Here is a 19,666-nt window from a genome sequence, read left to right as displayed (position 1 = left end):
CGAACATTTCCATGTTGGTCTTCTTTCTATGTCGACCTATATAATGTCAACCGGTTTTACCATAAATTCTACTGTTGGGGCTTCGTTGCCCAGACAAGCCCATTTTCCATTGCTGTTAAGCTCCTTACACACTGAGCAATATGATTGCTGAGCAATATATTGCTCGTTGTCTTGTTTTCATGAGCGACGAGAGATGGTCACTGATGAAAAGGCGACACTGCCGGAGGAAGCCGCTGGTCGCAGGAGCTTGCTTCAGCGACCGTTTCAGGGCTGGTCCTGGAAGAGCGGTCCCGACAACAGTCACCCCATACGCATATAGCATGGTCTGGACGAAACAGACGCACGCGGTTACTCTGCAAAAGCGGAGTCTCATAGTATGTGGTGCGCCGAGATGGGCTACTTTGAGTGACTGCAGCAATACTGTGTTGTACTCAACGTCAAGGTTTTAGTTGTGCATTTTTGCACTAAATATTCTTTGTGTGATAAATCCATGCATTGGATACACATAACACACAATATGTATTTTGAAGTGGGTGATTTTATTTCCTTTTTTTTTTCTTACATTTTGTGAGTTTCTGTTTGTACTGTGAGAAGTAAAATCTTTATACAATGGGGGAAATTTACTAAAGGAAATTTGTAAAAAATAGGTGTATTTGTATCCAGAAATACACTTATTTTTGACATTTACTATCCTGAAAATATGGCAATTCATATTCGTATTGATAGCACATCAATACGAATACGAATTGCCATATTTTCAAGATAGTAAATGTAAAAAATAAGTGTATTTCTGGATACAAATACACCTATTTATTTACAACTTTCCTTTAGTAAATTTCCCCCAATGTGTCCACAGTCAACATGTGAAAATTAGGAAATGCCAGAATCTGTGACTTCCATCAACAAATGTTAGCATGAGTTATACCACTTTTACACCAAATATCCCGGAACCGACCCAGCATTTGGAACACTGATCCAAGCTAGGTCAGATCCGGGATTTGCACCGTTTACATTGCGGTGCCTACCCACAGTGTAGATGGAGGCGGCGCTTGGAGATTACATCTTCTCCAAGTGCCGGGATTGCTGTGCTGGAGGCAAGCCCAGCACCAAGGTAAGCTGTTGGGCAGCCCCCAGCCCCCGTCCGTGAGGTGAATGGATGCCGCATACAGGCATCCATTCACCTTCTCTCTGCCTCCGCTGCTGTATGCAGAGCGCAGCAGACTGCAGCGGAGGCTGTGTGCGCCCCCCGCCTAACCTCCATGTTGACCGCAGGAGGCTGTGGGTCCGGAGGTTGGGCAGAAGTCCCGTGTAAAGGGACACGGGTTGACCCATTTACACCGGGTCTGACCCGGGTTTTTGTGGCAGTGTAAAAGGGGTATTAGAGACTGGATGGACATCATGTAGGCTAGTGACAGGAAGATTGGGGAAACCCATAACATAATCATCTTCTAGATCCCTGTTTATTGTTGAACCACATTGTAAGCTGTTGTGATATTCAGAACGGGTAAGGGTCAATTGGTCGACCCTATTTAGGTTGACATACATTGAGTCAACACCTGAAATAGGTCGACATGGCTAAGGTGGACAGGGTTGGAAGGTAGACAGTGGCAATGTCGACAATCAAAGGGTCGACATGAGTTTTTCACATTTCTGTCCTGATTGACGACATAGTTGACATGGACACAGTCAAAGTGTCGACCTAATGCTTGACCTTCCTACCCTGTCGACCTTAGCCATGTCAACCTATTTCAGGTGTTGACCTAACACCTGTGGACATTCAGTGGTCGACCCAACACATGTAGACCTAGTGACTGTATCCTGTTCAGAACATTGCTAGCCGAATCTTTCAACCAGTTTAATACCAATGAGGTCTCCTTTGGTCAGGTCTTTGTCAGTCTTTGCATTCAACCTTTTTTATATAAAGCAAAACATTAACTACTTAACTTTTTTATTATTCTTACAAAATGTACGAACTGAGAACATCCATGTCCTGATGTGTCTTCTCCACAAGTAATTTCTGCCATCCCTCGTGTTAGCTATTAACCAAAAAGTCTACTGCATGCAAAAGTTATAGGGAATAGACTGTACTAGAGTGTACACTGCATGAGTGTTACAGAACATACTAGGTGGTAGTGTACTTTAATACAATCACCAACAGTCCAGATTCTAAGGGCCAGATGTATCCAGCTTCAAAAAGTGATAAAATGGAGAGAGATTAACAGTCAGCCAATCAGCTGCTATCTGCCATGTCGCAGGCTGAGTTTGAAAAATGACAAGTAGGAGCTAATTGTTTATCACTCTCCACTTTATCACCTTTTGAAGATGGATACATCTGGCCCTAAGACTTTCCATGCACGGGAATAAGTGGAATGAATTAGTAGAGATGTGTCCTCATACATCTAGCCTCAATACTCTGTGCAAGATGCCTGGTGTGAGCACATGGCTCTGCTATGGTCAATGTGTCTTTTTATTTTTTATCAAATATGCGTCTTAGTCCCAACGTGATTAGGACACATAAGATGTGACTGTGCTTAATTTGATTTCCAAATTTCTTGAGTCAAATACCACTGTGTACATGTTAAGTTTCAGTTCCACAGTATACTGTTTGTTATGCTCGAGTTGGTCTGAAATGAGTTTTCTATAAGCTGTTGTAATATTTTCCTTGGAGAAAGTAAAGGTGTAATTCCCCCCTCTGGGCTTCCCTGTGACTTCTGACTGCATTACATGCCACCTGAATGCTTTTCACTGTCAGCAGGTACTGTACATGCAGCAGCACTGCCACATTAGAAACTTATTTCGGAACATACTCACCTCCCTTGTTTGATTCCTGGCTTTCTGCAACCACTTTAAATGATGGCACATGTCGTTATTAGATTTAGCCCATTGTATACAAGCCATACAAATAGTGTAATTGTAAGCGGTAAATGTAGCCTTTACAGAGATATGTATTTAAGATAGCCAATGTGTATTTTATTATAGAACAAAAAGGTAGACATATTATACTTGACTCTAAGTAACTTCTTTACTATGGGCCCGATTGAGACCTGTTCGCTGAGCTGCGAGTTTTTGGAGCCCAGCGAGCAGGTAAAGGCTGCTTCACACGAGTGAAATCCTGCCCATGTGTACAGCTAACAATACGTTCTCAGCCATGCACACGGGGAAATCCATTCAGAATCGCTCACCATTCAATGGATTCCCCCCTGTTCGCAAGGGCCGAGTAAGTCTAGACTTAGTACTGCGAAGGCTTTGGGGATAAGGAGGCCACTGATGAAGTCAGCCTCCCCCAGATTTTATTTTTGTTGATTTATTAGGAAGCATGGATTTATCACATGGTGCAAGAGGACACAAAGGGGGGACTGTTCTATGTTGAAGGCTGTGCCTACATTATACTTGCTGACATTTTCAAAAATTGTGATTCTTTCTTTCTAAAAGGGATCTTGAAGCGAGGGCTCAGAAAGAGTTCTTCCGTGCCATGTTCAAGCTGCCGAGAAAAGAGAAGTTGTACGATGTTGTGGATTGTTCTCTTTGGACGCCCTTCAACCGGTGCCACACGCCTGGCAGGATATATACTTCTGACAGCTATTTGTGCTTTGCCAGTAGAGAAGACGGAGTATGCAATGTTATCATACCTCTTAAAGAGGTGGGATTTAATTGGTTCCTTATAATTACTCCTAGGTGTCTTCTAGTTGTCCTCATGTTTTGCTAGGATGCCTTGTCCCTGGATGCATGTGTGTAAGCACTGTGGGGTAAGCATTGTCATTCAGTGCTTTTATCCCTGTAATTAGAGGAATAATAACCCATTTTTTTATTTTAAAAGCATATATAACTTATCTAATGGACTTACAAAGAAATACATGTGTAAAGTAAAGCAGCCTCATTTGGATCAGGCAGGTTTTGATTTATTTAGGCTATTACTGTATTTTTTTTTTCTTTTTCTGTTTTACACCATTCTTTTTACATAGTCTGAGTACTATAGGGAGCTCACATATACATTTGATGGTTTAGTTAATATCCTGTTACAGTGTTTCACATTTGATCTGGTGATGTTTTGTTTTTAATACAGGTAGTAAGCGTGGAGAAGATGGAGGACACCAGCCTTCTGCCCAATCCCATTATTATCAGCATAAGGCAACAGATGGCTTTCCAGTTTATTGAGCTGAAAGACAGAGAGAGTCTGGTTAATGGTTTACTCCTCAGACTTGAGCAAGTCAACACCAGTACAGTGCTTGTGCGAAACAAAGATCTGGTAGTGTGTATCCATAATGAATAATTCACATAATCTATAATGATTCACAAACACACAGAGCTTTGTAATCTCGCTCGAGTTCATAAAACACCCTCACAAAGCGGTTGTGTGAAAACATATCTACATTGACTTGTCAGGTTTTTTTTTTTGACCTGCTTAAAACAATATTTGATAATTTCCCCAGGGTGCCAGGTGATCCATTTTATTAATCCGGGATATTTACCAATTTCTTAATGCTTGGTTTAACTTTTCATTATGCAATGTAAATTCGGACAGCAAGTGCTTAACCACAGTCTTGTGACTTCTGGCTATGCTGTGACAATAAAAGATCCTTCAATAACAGGAAATGCTGCCCTGTGTCCTATGTAGTTATAACATTTTGGTCATTTTAAATACGGTATATATGTGAGTTGCTAGATCCATTACTGGGCCCAGATGATTTTCTGATTTACAGAACAGGATATTTTGCGCCTTTTTTATAAGTACTAGAAAATGAAGGTAGCCGAGACACCTTACAGCTTTGTAACAGAATATATCCTGCCACACAGGTGTTTGGTAAAGAAGGTTTCGGAAATATGAACATATTGGTTAATCAAAATGTGGAAAGTGGAATTGAGAAGGAGAAGCTGCCAGCAAATGCAGAAGCCTTGATGGCCACATTTCATCAGACAGGAACTGAGAGCTCTGATCCTGGAATGGTACAGTATATCCGCTCCATAGATCTTTGTGTACTTTGGACCACAAGTTGTGATGTTTACTTGAAGTGCTGAGAAATCTCCTTGCACAGGAGCAAATATATATTATTAGAATATATTATATTTAACACACAGACAAAGCTAATTAAGGTGTAGGATTCGGCACAGCAGTTGTTCGCGCAGACAGTTATGATATTAAAATATCATTATTGACCTTGTCAGCATCTGAGGAATGTTGAGAAGTTCAGTGTCGACAGGTGAGCCTGGTTAGTTATAATTAAGGATAGGCACTATGGGGGGAGGGATCAGCTATGGTAAAGTAGGCACTTAGGAGAGATGGTTAGGGCTAGCAATACTCACCAATGTAAGCCATGCAAGATCCGCCAGAAGTTATCAGTACATCACCGCCGGAGCTGGGATAAACCGCTGGACCCATCAAACCAGCTAAGTCACCACTAGACCACCCGGGACATTCTAATCATGCCGACATTTCATTAATACTAGCGTGCAGAAGGGCCGAGAATCAGTCCAGCTAAAGAAACGCCCTTGTTGGTGCACACTTTTATACATTAATGTAATAAAAGTCTTCTAATAAGCATATTAAAACCATGAAATGGGAAAACTTACATACTAACGTATAGAAGGTAGGGCAATGTATGTTCCGCTTTCAAAATGTATATATTCTGAAAGAGGAACATACCCAGGCATTACCCAATCTTCTATACATAAGTATGTGAGTTTTCCCTTTTCTTTGTGCTAAGTCTTCTTATTATTACTACATGTAAGAGTGCACCAAACTGGTGTTTCTTTAGCTGGATTCATTCTCAGCCCTTCTGCACCCTAAAATATACTGAACTTCTCTCCTTGTTCACCTCCAACCATGTATAATTAATTTGTGGGCATGGCTCTGTATATTACAGTTTCATTTGACTTGTTTTGTCCTAACCACAGTTGTTTCATCAATGTTGACGTGGTCAATATCGACATTACGACCATGTCAACAAAATATACGACGCCTGTTGAAATAATACATTTCATGTCGTGAGTCTTAATTCTCTGCTGGAATAAAGAAGCTTGACTTATAAAAAAAAAATTCTTACTTAGATTCCTTTAATCCCTGAAAATGGGACACATACACAAACATCAGAAAGTCACAGCCTTAGAAATCCTGTTTACCAGCTGATACACAAATACCTACAGACCTTAAAGCTATTCTTTATCTGCTGAAAATACCACGGCAAACGTTGTTCTCTTGTGCTATTTAACAATTAATAATGTTAAGGTGAAAACTGTTACAAATGGTAAAAGCAGGAAGAGGGGTAACATTCCCTTTTCTGTGGCATTGATATTTGACATAATCAATGGTTCTTCTGCACCTTATGTATAATTAATATAGGTAAGTTTAAACTTTGGGTAAAATGTAATAGGATGAGAGATTCAGACAGTGAGAGATTCGGTAAGAAATCTCCAGGTGTTTTTTTAAATTGGCAATCCTATATACTGCAAAATCAGTTTGATGTCCTGTCTGTAGAATAAAGTGACACTGGGCGGGATTCTCTAAAATCCGCAGCCCTCTTCGCCCGGCATATCTCTAAAATATGCGGTCATTAAAGCAAGGGACAGCTCTTGCGATAAGAGCTGTCCCTTGCGATGCGGCGCCGTTGCTGGACTTCCGGGTCTATGACCCGGGAGTCCGTCTGCACATGCGCAGACTGACACGCCGGCCGCAGGGCATGCTGGGAGGGATCCGTCACGGATCCCTCACACACCGCTGCGGTAAGAAGCCCATAGGCTTCTGCAGGGAACCGCCATCTTTTGCTGGCGATTCCCTCCGCAGCGGTGACACTGCGGAGCGAGGTTAGAGAATACAGAAATGCGATAAAAACCCAGATAACGGGGTTTTTACCGCATTTCTGTGATAGAGAATCTAGCCCACTGTGCGCTGAAGACCAGGTAGCCGCTATGCACAGCTACTCAGCAGAGGTCTTCTGCTCCACCACACCATGGCTTGTTCACTGACTTACAGCAACTGATTTTGCTGAGAGCTCAAGGACCCAGTCACTTACCTGCAAATACGTGTATGCGCAGACCCCCCAATATTGGAACGTGGACACATCAGAGCCATACTGAATCATCCCCTTAATGTATAGTGGCTTGGTTGTGTCACGCTGGGCAGGTGGTGTAGAAATCCGTGTATGATTCTGTTGACAAATGGCATGTGTCCATAAGTGAGCACCTGGTATTATAATGGCTGCAACTAGCACAAAGGCCCTTATTCAGATCTGATCGCAGTACAAATTTGTTTGGAAAATGGGCAAAACCATGTGCACTGCAGGTGGGGCAGATGTAACATGTATAGAGAGAGTTACATTTGGGTGGGGTGTGTTGAAACTGAAATCTAAATTGCAGTGTAAAAATAATGCAGCCAGTATTTACCCTGCACAGAAACAAAATAACTCACCCAAATCTAACTCTCGCTGCACATGTTACATCTGCCCCACCTGCAGTGCACATGGTTTTGCCCATTTTCCAAACAAATTTGTACTGCGATCAGATCTGAATAAGGGCCATAGTGTAGGGAGTTGGTACAATGAAAGTGAAGAGAACAATTATCATGTGGATTTCTTTGTTTTCCATTTGCAGACACGGGAGCAGATAAAGGAGCGTTTGTGGATGGATCATTTCGCTGAGTATGGGAGGACAGTTTGTATGTTTCGTACAGAAAAAATCCGAAAGCTTGTTGCCATGGGAATACCGGAATCCCTTCGTGGAGAATTGTGGCTCATATTTTCAGGTAAGTGCCTGAAATCTCTGGAAATGACAAGTATAAGAAAAAGCAGCATTATGTTAGTGTTCTGCACATAGTCGAGCACATGGAAAATAAAGCACATTCTGTGAAATGGATGTTGAAGAATATTGTATAAATGTTGTTTTTAGAGGTATACGGTCGTTCGGTCGACACACATTAGGTCAGCATGCATTGGATCGACCACTGAAGGTCAACAGGGCTCAGGTGGACACATGAAATACTGTAGATGGACATGGCTAAGGTCGACAGGGTTGGAATGTCAACACAAGCATTAGGAAGTGACTAAATTGACAGCCAAAAAGGTCAACGTGAGTTTTTCCCCAAATTTTTTTTTCAGCCAACGTGTGCCGACAGGCGGTATGTCACGCCCTACCATCCACTAGGTGCATGGAGGGATAGTATAATAGTGTGCCTGAAGCATGGCGGTACACTTTGATGGTGTCCATGTCGACCTAGCCATTGGCGACATAATTCTTTTGTCGACCTTCCAACTCTGTTGACCTTAGCCATGTCGACCTATTTCATGTGTCGACCTTCTGTGGTCGATGCAATGCATGTCAGCCTAATGTGTAGACCCAATGACCCATACCAGTTTAAAGATGTATTGATAGGTTTAGGTCTGTGCAGTTGCTGCGTTTAGGTATAATACATAGAGTAGTATGTATCTATTAAATGTATCTAGGATTTCAGTTGTGATTTAATGATAACCGTACAACATGTTTTAGTATTTAGTGTGGGTATAGCTCTTTTAGGGAAAATAAAGAATGAACAGGAAATTGCAGTCCAAAAAATATGTGTAATGATCCACCCATATGACGAATTGTTACACTAGAACATGGGTCTTCAACCTGTGGCCCTCCAGATGTGAAACTACATGTTCCAACATGCATTGCCCCATTTTTTCCTATAAGAGCATGCCAAAAACCCTCAGGGCATGCTGGGATATGTAGTTCCACAACATCTGGAGGTCCACAGGTTGAAGACATGTGCACTAGAAGATCTCATTAAACAGCCCCATGTTTGAATGTTGATGGGTCTGGTCTTCTGTTGTTCCCTTGAAGAAGACTTTGGGGTTTATTCTAGTTCACTCTTTCTGACAAAATCCTTCTTAGATGGACAAAACCATGTGCACTGCAGGGGGGGCAGATGTAACATGTGCAGATAGAATTAGATTTGGGTGAGTTATTTTGTTTCTGTGCAGGGTAAATACTGGCTGCTTTATTTTACACTGCAATATAGATCTCACTTTGAAGAAAAACCCCACCCAAATCTAATTCTCTCTGCACAAGTTACATCTGCCCCACCCGCAGTGCACATGGTTTTGTCCATCTAAGAAGGATTTTGTCAGAAAGAATGAACTAGAATAACCCCCTTTGTGATTTCTCCAGCACCGTTCCTTCGTGAAGGACTTTGTCATAAGTCATAATGTTGACAAACGCTGATTTCCTGTTTTCAATTTCTTTATTAGCAAGTTCAAAAGTTCTAATGCAGTAAAAACTGCATGTTTTATACAAAAGTATTGTAGTAGGTTAAAAGCAAATGTGAGTTTTTATAAACAAAAAATATTGAAATGTTCATTAGCAAATAGTCTTGTATGCATTGTGCATTGATGCAGCAAGTACCCTTGTGATAACATTGTATACTTCAATCCCCATTTTCAGCACATAGCATTATGCACATTAGGTCAAATGTATTAAGCCTTAACAAGTGATAAAGTGTAGAGTGATAAAGTGGCAGCCAATCAGCTCCTAACTGTCATGTTACAGGCTGTTTGAGAATTTGGCCAGTACTTGATCACTCTCCACTGATTGGCTGGTACTTTATCACTCTCCACTTTATCACTTGCTAAGGCTTAATACTCCCATTATGCTTAATTTATTTTATGTGTGTGTTCCAATGGGATCCGTAATACACATTTGGAAACCTAGGTTCTATTCAGTTTTTTTGAATAGCAGAACTGGTTATTCCAATTCACATCTGTTTTACGTACTATTTTCAAACATTGGAGTAACGTACCCATTTGCATGGCAGGCACCGTTTAATACAATACTTTGTTGTTAGATGCAGTGACAGATCTGGCCACTCACCCAGATTATTACACAAAGCTGGTGGAGGAATCGATGGGCAGGTGCTGCATGGTGACTGAAGAGATTGAGCGTGATCTCCACCGCTCGCTGCCTGAGCATCCGGCCTTCCAGAATGAGACTGGCATTGCAGCTCTCAGGAGAGTACTCACTGCCTATGCCTATAGGAACCCCAAAATAGGATACTGCCAGGTAAAGACTTAGACTATGCTTAGTTTCTTGTTATAGTATAAGGTTTTAATTTTTATTCTTCTATATCATGTCTAGAGATGTGTGGGTTCCGTTTTACTCAGTACTCAAACACGGATCTTATTGGCTATCAGCTGTCATGTGTTTTGGATAGCCAATATGATCCCGATTAAGAACCAAGTAAATCCGAGTAAAACCGAACCCGCACATCTCTAGTTATGACACACTTTTATGCTGGCTATACGTCCACAGTATCCCCGTTCTGCTCGTACCAATCTGATCCACTGATCACTGCACTCTGGTGATTAATGAATTCAGCATGATAAATATCCCTGTCTTGCCAATTCTAATCAACATGTTGGATTTTGACGATCCTCTGACCCAGGCATGCGGGAGAACATGGAATTTCCCCAATACTCCCCTGATGTATAGGACCTTTTCATGTAACGAGCATTTGCTTGTGTTGACCTTTTTTCCCATGTTGGCCTTTTCATGTTGACCTGATTATTGTTGACTCCGCTCCCCTTTCAACGTTGACATCTCCCTTTGTTGTGACTGCATGGGTCAGATCTCTTGTTACTTCTGACCTGTCCCTTTATGATAGTAAGTAAGTTTCATTTATATAGCGCACTTTCTCCAACAGGACTCGAGGGGCTTTTGGGTCCTTTTTGTGCACAAATGGACCATTAGATTCATCATATTTCTATATTTTACTGTATATAAGTACTGCGTCACCTGTGGACTTTTATATGATAAATGGCTACAGTATAACTGACCTTTCAGCATAATTTGTCCTGTGTTCCTCCTGCTCAGGAAATTAGGATTTATGTTCCTGCTGATGTAGTTAATCCCACGGTTGTATTTTTAGTTTCAGAACAATACAGTCATGAAGATTTGTCAGAAAATGCAAAAGTGTATTCATTTACTAATTATTTTTTTCCCTCTATATACATACTTGTGGCCAATCAGTCCATGAATATTCTGACCTCTGTCTTACTGCTATATGCCAAGGAGGAAGAGGCATTTTGGCTATTAGTTGCAGTATGTGAAAGGATGCTTCCAGATTATTTTAATCACCGAGTTCTTGGTGAGTTTGTTGCCTATTATCTACTGAATGCCCTGGCACCCACTTATGAAGTTAAAGATTGCAGTATAGTAGATTGTATTGCTGTAGGAACGCATAGACCTGCATCACACTGGAATGCAAATATGGCTTGAATACAAATTAATTTAAAAACTTCAAGGGAATAGAACTTGTGTTCATGGCTCCATTATGAATGATACAGTTGCATCCATCTGTCTCTAAGCTTTGAATCCTTATACAGTAGGTTTATTAGAGCAAGATCTCCATGCTTTAGTATTGAGGGGCTTCCAGGATCTTTTTGTTTGGCTGTAAACTGTGTCTGTGATCTTTGGTCCTGGGAATATGCCCTCTAAATATCACAGATCAATATACATTAAATTCTGGGGTAGTTTAATGAGAAGAAAAAAAAAAAGCAAAACCCATACAGATACAGATGTGTCCTCATACACCTGTGCCAAGAATCTTTTTTTTTTCTTAATATATGCACCACTTATTCGCACCACTAAAGTGACAAAACTGCATTGCAACCGAACACTGAGCACTGTGGCTCGCAGTACTTGTACATCTGTGTGCGACTAAAGCTGGCCATACACCTAAACATTTATTGTCCAATCTGGCTGTTGGAACAAATATATGGTAATATATTGGCGAAAATGACAATAGGTAATGTGCTCCCAGAAACTGAAAAATGGCAAAAAATTGTAAGTCGGACAAATCCAGTTAATTCAACCAATTTTTGAATTACCATTTTGACAGTTTCCAGCATTGCACCTTCAACAAATATTCCCACATGTTGCGTTATGCATAATCATCATTTTACAAATTCCTCTGCGACAAAAGTAGAAATCTAGAGACCCTGGTATACCAAACCGTTGTATATGTGGCTACAATGTAATTGAGTAGCGATATTTAAGCTGATCATCTATGTTGAGAGCATAGCACCATATGGTAAAAGGACATTATGTGCTGTATCCATTTATCCGCAATCAGCTGTATTATGGGATACGGTTAGCTGGCAAAACCACATCCTAGAAATCAGCCGATTGGGAACTATAGTGTGAGTAATGTTACTTCTTATTTGGCTCCTCACCTCCCTTGTTTTTCTTGACAGGAGCTCAAGTGGACCAATCCGTCTTTGAAGAACTCATACAGGAGCGTCTTCCTGAACTGGCTGAACATATCACTGATTTAACCACATTGGCTTCCATATCCTTATCTTGGTTCCTCACCTTGTTTGTCAGTATTATGCCCCTGCAGAGTGCTGTAAATGTTGTGGACTGTGTCTTCTTTGATGGTATCAAGGCCATTTTCCAGGTTGGACTGGCTGTTCTGGATGCCACAGCTGTGGATCTGTGCAACAGTAAAGATGACGGACATGCACTTATGATTCTAAGCAGGTTACTGACTGTTAAATATATATTATGTTTTACCTGAATTTCCTTGTTCTTTGATTTGATATTGCTCCAATTGACTTAATTATTTGAGTAGAAATGTTAGAATGATTATTTATGTAGAAAAACATCTATTACAATACCAACACACACATTAATGCAAGTGATCATAGTCTGCTACACCTATCAGCCATACAATTAAAACCACAGACAGGAGAAGTGAATAACATTGATTATTTTGTTACATTGGCATTTACAAAGGGACGGGCTATTTTAGGCAACAGGTGAAAACTCTGTTTCTTGAAGATGTTTTGTACACAGGGAAATGGGCACATGTAAGGATCTAAGCTACTTTGTCAGATTGTAATGTCTAGACAACTAGGTCAGAGCATTTCCCAAATTTTTAGGTCTATTGGAATATTCCCAGTATGCTGTGGTTCGTACCAACCAAAATGTTTCAAGTAGTGATAACCAGTGTACCAACAATAGGCTCAAAGGTACTCAAGGTTCATTGATGCGTGTGGGGAGCAAAGGCCGTCTGGTCTTGTCCTACACAAGAACTACTGTAGCTACTGAAAAAGATAATGCTGGTGAGTGAGCGTCAGAACTGTATCAAGGAACAATGGATGAAGGTTGCTTCAAATCAATGCTGTGGGTAATGCTTTGCTGGGAAACCTGCTAAGAACTAAGCATTTTTATGAGGGAAAAATACAACTTCTTTGAATGCTGTGTGACGACAACCTAACGAGAGGGGAGAAAATTGTTTTGGGAAAGTCCAAGGTCAATGTTCCCCCACTACCTTTTAACTCGGGCAATCATTTTTTTTTTTTTACAAGTACAAAATTAATAACCACACTTTCTACACGATGTTAAGGAGGTGGGTTTCATTTTATAGCTGATGGGGGTATTTATTTATTTATTTACAGTCTCTAGAATTGTAGCCAGAGATAAAACAAACTGGGTAACAACAGACAGACTTGGAGGTAGGAGGGCCCTGCTGCAAGCTTACAATCTATAGGGTGTAAATAGAAATGTAACTACATAGTCTTAAAGCATAGGGCCGAATGTATCAAGCTTCAAAAAGTGATAAAGTGGAGGATGATAAACAACCATGCAATCAGCCCCTACCTGTCATTTTTCAAACCTAGCCTGTAACATGGTAGTTAGGAGCTGTGTTTATCACCTTTTGACGTTTGATACCTCAGGCCCTTAATGTTACTGTGCATTGTAATGATTGTATGAGTACCATTACTGTGATGCTTTTTGTCTACTTAGCACTTTTAGGAAGGATTGTATGCTAATGTGAATGTTCCCCTGAATAGATTTCTGGACCATGTGAAGAATGAGGAGAGCCCTCTGCCACACATTGGGAACTTGCATAGTTTTTTGAACAACGAGCAAGAGGCATACCCATTTACAGAGATTTCAGATTTGATACGGGATTCATATGAGGTATGTAAACCAGTGTGTAAAATAAGCCCCAGGCCACAAAGATCTATAGGTGGAAAGGTCCAGGAAAAGCACATATCTGTACTTCTGTATATACTGGTGCCTTTATCACCAGTCTATGATGTAAGGTGGTGTGAAAAAATGGATGGTCTTGTGTGCCTTTGCAGAAATTTGGCAACTCCTCTGTGGAACAAATTGAGCACTTGCGTTGTAAACATAGGATCCGTGTTCTCCAAAACCATGAGGAGACTACAAAGCAAAATGTTGTGAGTACCTTCCTCTACACAATGCTAGATGATCTATGTCACTTTTTTAAAAATAATACAATGACTAGATATTGTAAGGACTTGTCCAATACACATGTAAAATTAATAGTTTGATGGGCTTTTCACTGGAGGCAAATCATTCATACCACTTTCAGACCGCACTCTCGAACCAGGTTACTGCCAGGTCCTTGCGTCACCATCCCGGGTTGAGGTGCGGTCTGAAAGTGTCACCCCGAGTCGAGCAACCCAGGAGTTCACCCTGGTCATGAACAGGGTTGAATACGGCTCTGATCCAGGTCAGGTGCAGTGTGAACGGGTAACCCAAGTCCCATTCACAGTATGGAGGAGGCAGCGCTGTCAGCTCCAAGCAATGCCTCCTCCCCCGACCACTGATGATGCTTAGCCACTCAGCCCTGTCCCCGTATGCCGTCACCGACCCACTATAAACCATGATGCAGAGCTTTCACACCCCAGATCCCGGGTCGCTCCTGAGATGGACCCGTGCCCTAATGCCTGGTGCTATCCAGCATTTGCGGTCTTAGGGGGGGGGTATGCAATGTGCTGCCGCTACTCCCAACAGGGTAAAATAGCGGGCGGCTCCCTATTCACTGCTGTCTTTAGCAACAGCATTGAAAAGGGATCACGGCAGAACGAGCCCGACTTTAGAAGCTGGATCACGGCAGAACGAGCCCGACTTTAGAAGCTATCGGGCACATTCTGCTGATAACGGCCGTGAATTGTCGTGATCCCGGCCGCAGATCGACAATCCACGGCCATGCCCCTTTTGCGCTGATCATCAGGCGGGACATTGAATCCCAGCTGTTGATCAGACCACAAACGGGCCAGGATCACGGCTGTTGGGAGGGATCGATAGCCGTGATCCTGGATTGAATACCCCCTGAAAGTGGTATCAATCATTTCTGATGTGAAACTTTGCAGCTTTTCAGGAGATGAATTTGTACTTATCTACTGTTGTGCTTGTTGCCATGTGAGGCTTTGACATTTGGATACAGGAAGATTGTTGTTCTGTTGCACCCCTACATGAAACACAGTGAAATGAATAATAAAATGTATTTGTAAATCCAGGTTATCTGCATTAATACTAAATGTGTCCGTGTTTAAGCTGACCTGAGCTTATTTGAGGCTGGAATACAGTTAATACTTATATCTGTAATATAAAATGATATACTTAAATACCTAAACATGTTTATCCTATACACGTTATATTTATATATAATAGTTATTGGCGTATTGTGAAAAGTTTTATGGCCTGAAGATGTCTCTAATATGTAATTTATAAAATTATTTCCTAATCCTGGAGTGTTGATAAAGCCAATGACTTGTGGGGCGTTGTCACTAAACAAAGTGCCTTCTCTATTTGCTCCTTATACAGTATTTGCTGATAAATGTAGTGGTCTTTATTGTCACTTGTAGAAATGTATACTGCAAGCTCCCTCACCCTACTTACACATATATGATTCACAGCCTAGCTCTCTCTTTACTGTTTAGCTGCGAGTTGTTACACCAGATGTTTCATTTCTTCATGAAGATTTAGAAGACCTGTTTGACATGTTTAAGGTGAGAGAAATGACCTGGCCCTCGTCTGTTTACTTACATACTGTTGGGCTATAGCAGTGGTTCCCAGCTTTGGGGCCAGATGCACTTTGCTTCAAAAGTGATCAAATAGAGAGTGATAAACAGCCAGCCAATCAGCTCCTGTCTGACATTTTTCAAACACTGTCTGTGACATTGCAGTTAGGAGCTGATTGGTTGGTTGTTTATCACTCTCAATTTTATCACCTTTTGGAGCTTAGTGCATCTGGCCCTTGGTCTTAAAGGCACTTTAACAATCCATCTGGCATGTTGGCGTTACAATCTAGTTGTTTTTCCACCATGCCAGATAACTATTGCCAATTTTACTAGTATTGCTTATGTGGGTAGTCTTAATGGTTCTATAGACAACATGTATTTCAAATTCGGAGATCTTCAGAAAAAAAGAAAAAACTAATATGGCTTTCTTGCTTTCCCTTGTTCAGATGGAGCATTTTATCAGTTGTTACTGGGAAGGAATCTCATTATTACTTGAGCGCCATGATCCCAGAAGGCCCTATGCAGAACAGTACAAGATTGACAGTCGGCAATTCGTGGACCTCTTCAGGCTCTGTTCCCCCTGGTCGTGGGGTCCTCACACAGAGGTTTTAGCTGAAAGGATGTTCCGTCTGCTGGATGAAAATCAGGATAATCTCATTGAGTTCAAATCCTTTGCTTGGTGTTTAGGTGAGTGCACTTGTGATTAATGTTGTATAATAAAGCAATAGTAGCACCTGTAGTATACACGGTCACATCCATGTGTAAGATTAAATTGTGAATGTCTTACCATGACCTTAAGATGCTAGAGGCATATCCAAACTGTGGCCCTCCAGCTGTTGTGAAACTACACATCCCAGCATGCCTTGCCATAGGTTTAGCATTCCCTAATAGCAAAACTGTGGTAAGGCATGATGGGACGTATAGTTTCACAACATGAAGGCCATAGTTTTGACATGCCTGTGCTTTAGCAAAACAAGGGTTAAGTTGTTTCCTTTTTCTTGCAGATATTATATACAATGGGGAGATGAATGAAAAAATCAAATTGCTGTACCGACTTCATATATCACCAGGTAAATGTTTTGGGGGTATTTAGATTGTAATGATGCTTTTATAGTGAAATAATAATTGTCTATCTGTGTATACAGGTATTTCCATAATAAATGAGGCACCAATATAAACTGCATATATACTGTTGGCCTGTGTCTAATTTGCTTGGTTGCTAGACTGGCATTTTCATACTATCGCCCTTCACTAGAAGTGGACACTTACCTTCTCTAGTGCCATTAGTTTGATCAAAGGCCATTTGATTTGGTTGCAATGCATATGATCGGTGAAGAATAGGAATGGCTTGTCATTACTATGGCATCACACCATCTGCATAAACGTTGTTAAAAAATCCTCCTGAAGTTGCAAGTCTCTGCCTCAATAGATGAGTGGCACCTACAAATAATAGACTTCTTGAAATGGAGTTCTAATCCTGGAGTTCTAATCCAGATGAGCATGGAGAAACTTTACAAACTCCACTGCCTTAGATTGACAGCCATGACCTCTGCATTGCAAAACAACAATGCTAACTACTCTGCCACCATGCCACTGAAATAGTATTCTAGATATGGAATATGAAGCCACAACTCCATTTGGAGACCAGTATCTGCTGTTATGACTATTTTGTCAGTTTGTAGTTCACTGCCATAGTAATTTGTACCACTTCATTATATAACCACTTCATTATATATTATAATCATCTAACTATGTTGAACTCTTTCCTATGTAGCCATGGCCAAAAGTTTCAAGAATGACATGATTTTCAAAAAGTTTGCTGAAGCAGTGTGTTAGACCATTTTGACAGATGTTTTTATGGTATACTGAAGTAAAATTACAAGCATTTCATAAGTGTCAAAGGCTTTTATTGCCAGTTACATTAGAAGGGTCAACACTCTAAATATTGACCCTTCTTTTTCAAGACTTGCAAATCGCCCATGTATGCTGTCATTCATCTTCTGGGCCACAGACTGACTGATGGCCACCCATTCAAGCATTTCTGCCTAATCAATGCTTGGCGTTTGTCAGAATGTGTGGGGTTTTGTTTTTCCATCCGACTCTTAAGGAGTGACCACAAGTTCTCAATGGGATTAATATCTGGGAAGTTTCCTCGCCATGGACCCAAACTTTTGATGTTTTGTTCCCCGAGTTTAGTTATCACTTTTACCTTATGGAAAGGGCATTTTTTAATCAACAAACTAAGTTGATCTTGGAGGATTTTTTGGGTACCATGCTATATTCATGGCTGTGTTCTTAGGCACAATTGTGAGGGGAGCCCACAACACTGGCTGAGAAGCACCACCCCCCCCCCCCCCCCCACACACACACACAAACACACACACACACACACACACACACACACAAATGGTCTCAGACTGTTATTAATGTTGGTGTGACTTAGGACTGATGGTAGCACTCGCCTTTCCTTATAAAACAGGGATTCATCAGAGAAAATTACTTTTACCCCAGTCCTCATCAGTCCAATCCCAGTACCCTTTTGCAGAATATCAGTCTGTCCCTGATGTTTTTCCTGGAGAGAAGTGGCTTTTTTCTTTTTCTTTTTTGCTGCCCTTCTTGACACAAGCCATCCTCCGAAGGTCTTCGCTTCACTGCGTGCAGATACACTCACACCTGCCTACTGCCATTTCTGAGCAAGCTCTACACTGGATCACCTTTAGGAGACATCTTGGCATTTGCTGGACATTTTTGGGAACACTGAAGCCTTTTTCACAGCTATTGAACCTCTTGAAGTTCTTGATGATCCGATAAATGGTTGATTGATTGAGGTGCAATCGTACTAGCAGCAAAATCATTGCCTCTGAAGCCCTTTTTGTGTAAAGCAATAATAATAATGACTCCAGGTGTTGCCTAGTAACCCTAGTTAACAGAGGAAGAACAATGATTTCAAGCACCACCATCTTCCAATCGATCAGCATGACCGTGTGATCTCCAGCCTTGTCCTCATCAACTCTGTCACCTGTGTTAACGAGATAATCACTGACATGATGTCAGCTGGTCCTTTTGTGGCAGGGCTGAAATGCGTTGGGAGTGTTGTTTTTGGGTTAAGTTCATTGTAGTGGCAAAGAGGGACTTTGCATTCATCTGATCACACTTCATGACATTCTGTTGTACAGGTATATGCAATTTGCCATCATAAAAAACAGAGGCAGCAGACTTTGTGTAAATTAATATTTGTGTCATTCCCAAAACTTTTGGCCATAGCTATCTTTCTTCACCCACTGGCTGCAAATTGCTTGTATGCTTAGATGTATATTTTACATTAGACTCGTGTCCCTTAACTACTGGATCTTATCTGGTGTGCACTCTTTATTTTCCAATTTAGTTTTTATTCATACAGTAGAAGCCATTAACCTCACTGTTTAAAAGTCCACAGACCTTTTACCTAGGGATGCCAATCCCGGGGGAATTTTTTCAATCCGGGAATTCGGGATTGAAAAATGTCCAATCCCGGGATTGGCTTCCCTAATACAAAAAACCGCCCCTGCTGCCCGCATATTTACTTACAGGTGCGGTGCGGCCGGGTGGGCGATGGAGCTGGGCGGATGCAGCCTGGGCGTGTAGGCGGGAGGATGCAGCCTGGGTGGGTGGGCGTCGGGCGATGGTATGGGGGTCTGGAAAGAGGCGAATGCAGGCAGCCTGGGCGGGTGGGCAGTCTCATGGAGGCGGCGGGAGGTCGGTGCGGTGCGCACAGGATGAGGCGGCTTTTGTGTGGCCTGCGCAGCGTGACCTCTGACGTCACACTGCGCAGAGCTGCACTGCCCCGGACGGGAGAAGCCGGGCAGTGTCTGAGCACAAGCTCA

The 19,666-nt window shown here is 41.6% G+C and overlaps 1 protein-coding gene across 2 annotated transcripts in view; it reads left to right on the top strand.

Annotated features, from left to right (window-relative positions):
• TBC1D8 (TBC1 domain family member 8) overlaps positions 1-19,666 on the top strand; it is a 62,415-nt gene that overhangs the window by 38,466 nt on the left and 4,283 nt on the right. Inside the window, exons 7-18 of one of the 2 annotated variants that reach the window (XM_083174375.1) lie at positions 3,433-3,640; positions 4,064-4,246; positions 4,795-4,944; positions 7,585-7,735; positions 9,812-10,026; positions 10,993-11,110; positions 12,219-12,504; positions 13,821-13,950; positions 14,115-14,213; positions 15,723-15,791; positions 16,250-16,490; positions 16,808-16,873. In XM_083174375.1, the coding sequence (XP_083030501.1) occupies positions 3,433-3,640; positions 4,064-4,246; positions 4,795-4,944; positions 7,585-7,735; positions 9,812-10,026; positions 10,993-11,110; positions 12,219-12,504; positions 13,821-13,950; positions 14,115-14,213; positions 15,723-15,791; positions 16,250-16,490; positions 16,808-16,873 (1,916 nt within the window). Of the gene's footprint in view, positions 1-3,432; positions 3,641-4,063; positions 4,250-4,794; positions 4,945-7,584; positions 7,736-9,811; positions 10,027-10,992; positions 11,111-12,218; positions 12,505-13,820; positions 13,951-14,114; positions 14,214-15,722; positions 15,792-16,249; positions 16,491-16,807; positions 16,874-19,666 lie in introns of both variants that reach the window. The other variant, XM_083174374.1, reaches the window with a different exon arrangement.

This window comes from Crinia signifera, chromosome 2, assembly GCF_055691185.1.
Source record: "Crinia signifera chromosome 2, ASM5569118v1, whole genome shotgun sequence".
Classification (NCBI taxonomy): domain Eukaryota; kingdom Metazoa; phylum Chordata; class Amphibia; order Anura; family Myobatrachidae; genus Crinia; species Crinia signifera.
This window is presented reverse-complemented; position numbering and strand designations above follow the sequence as displayed.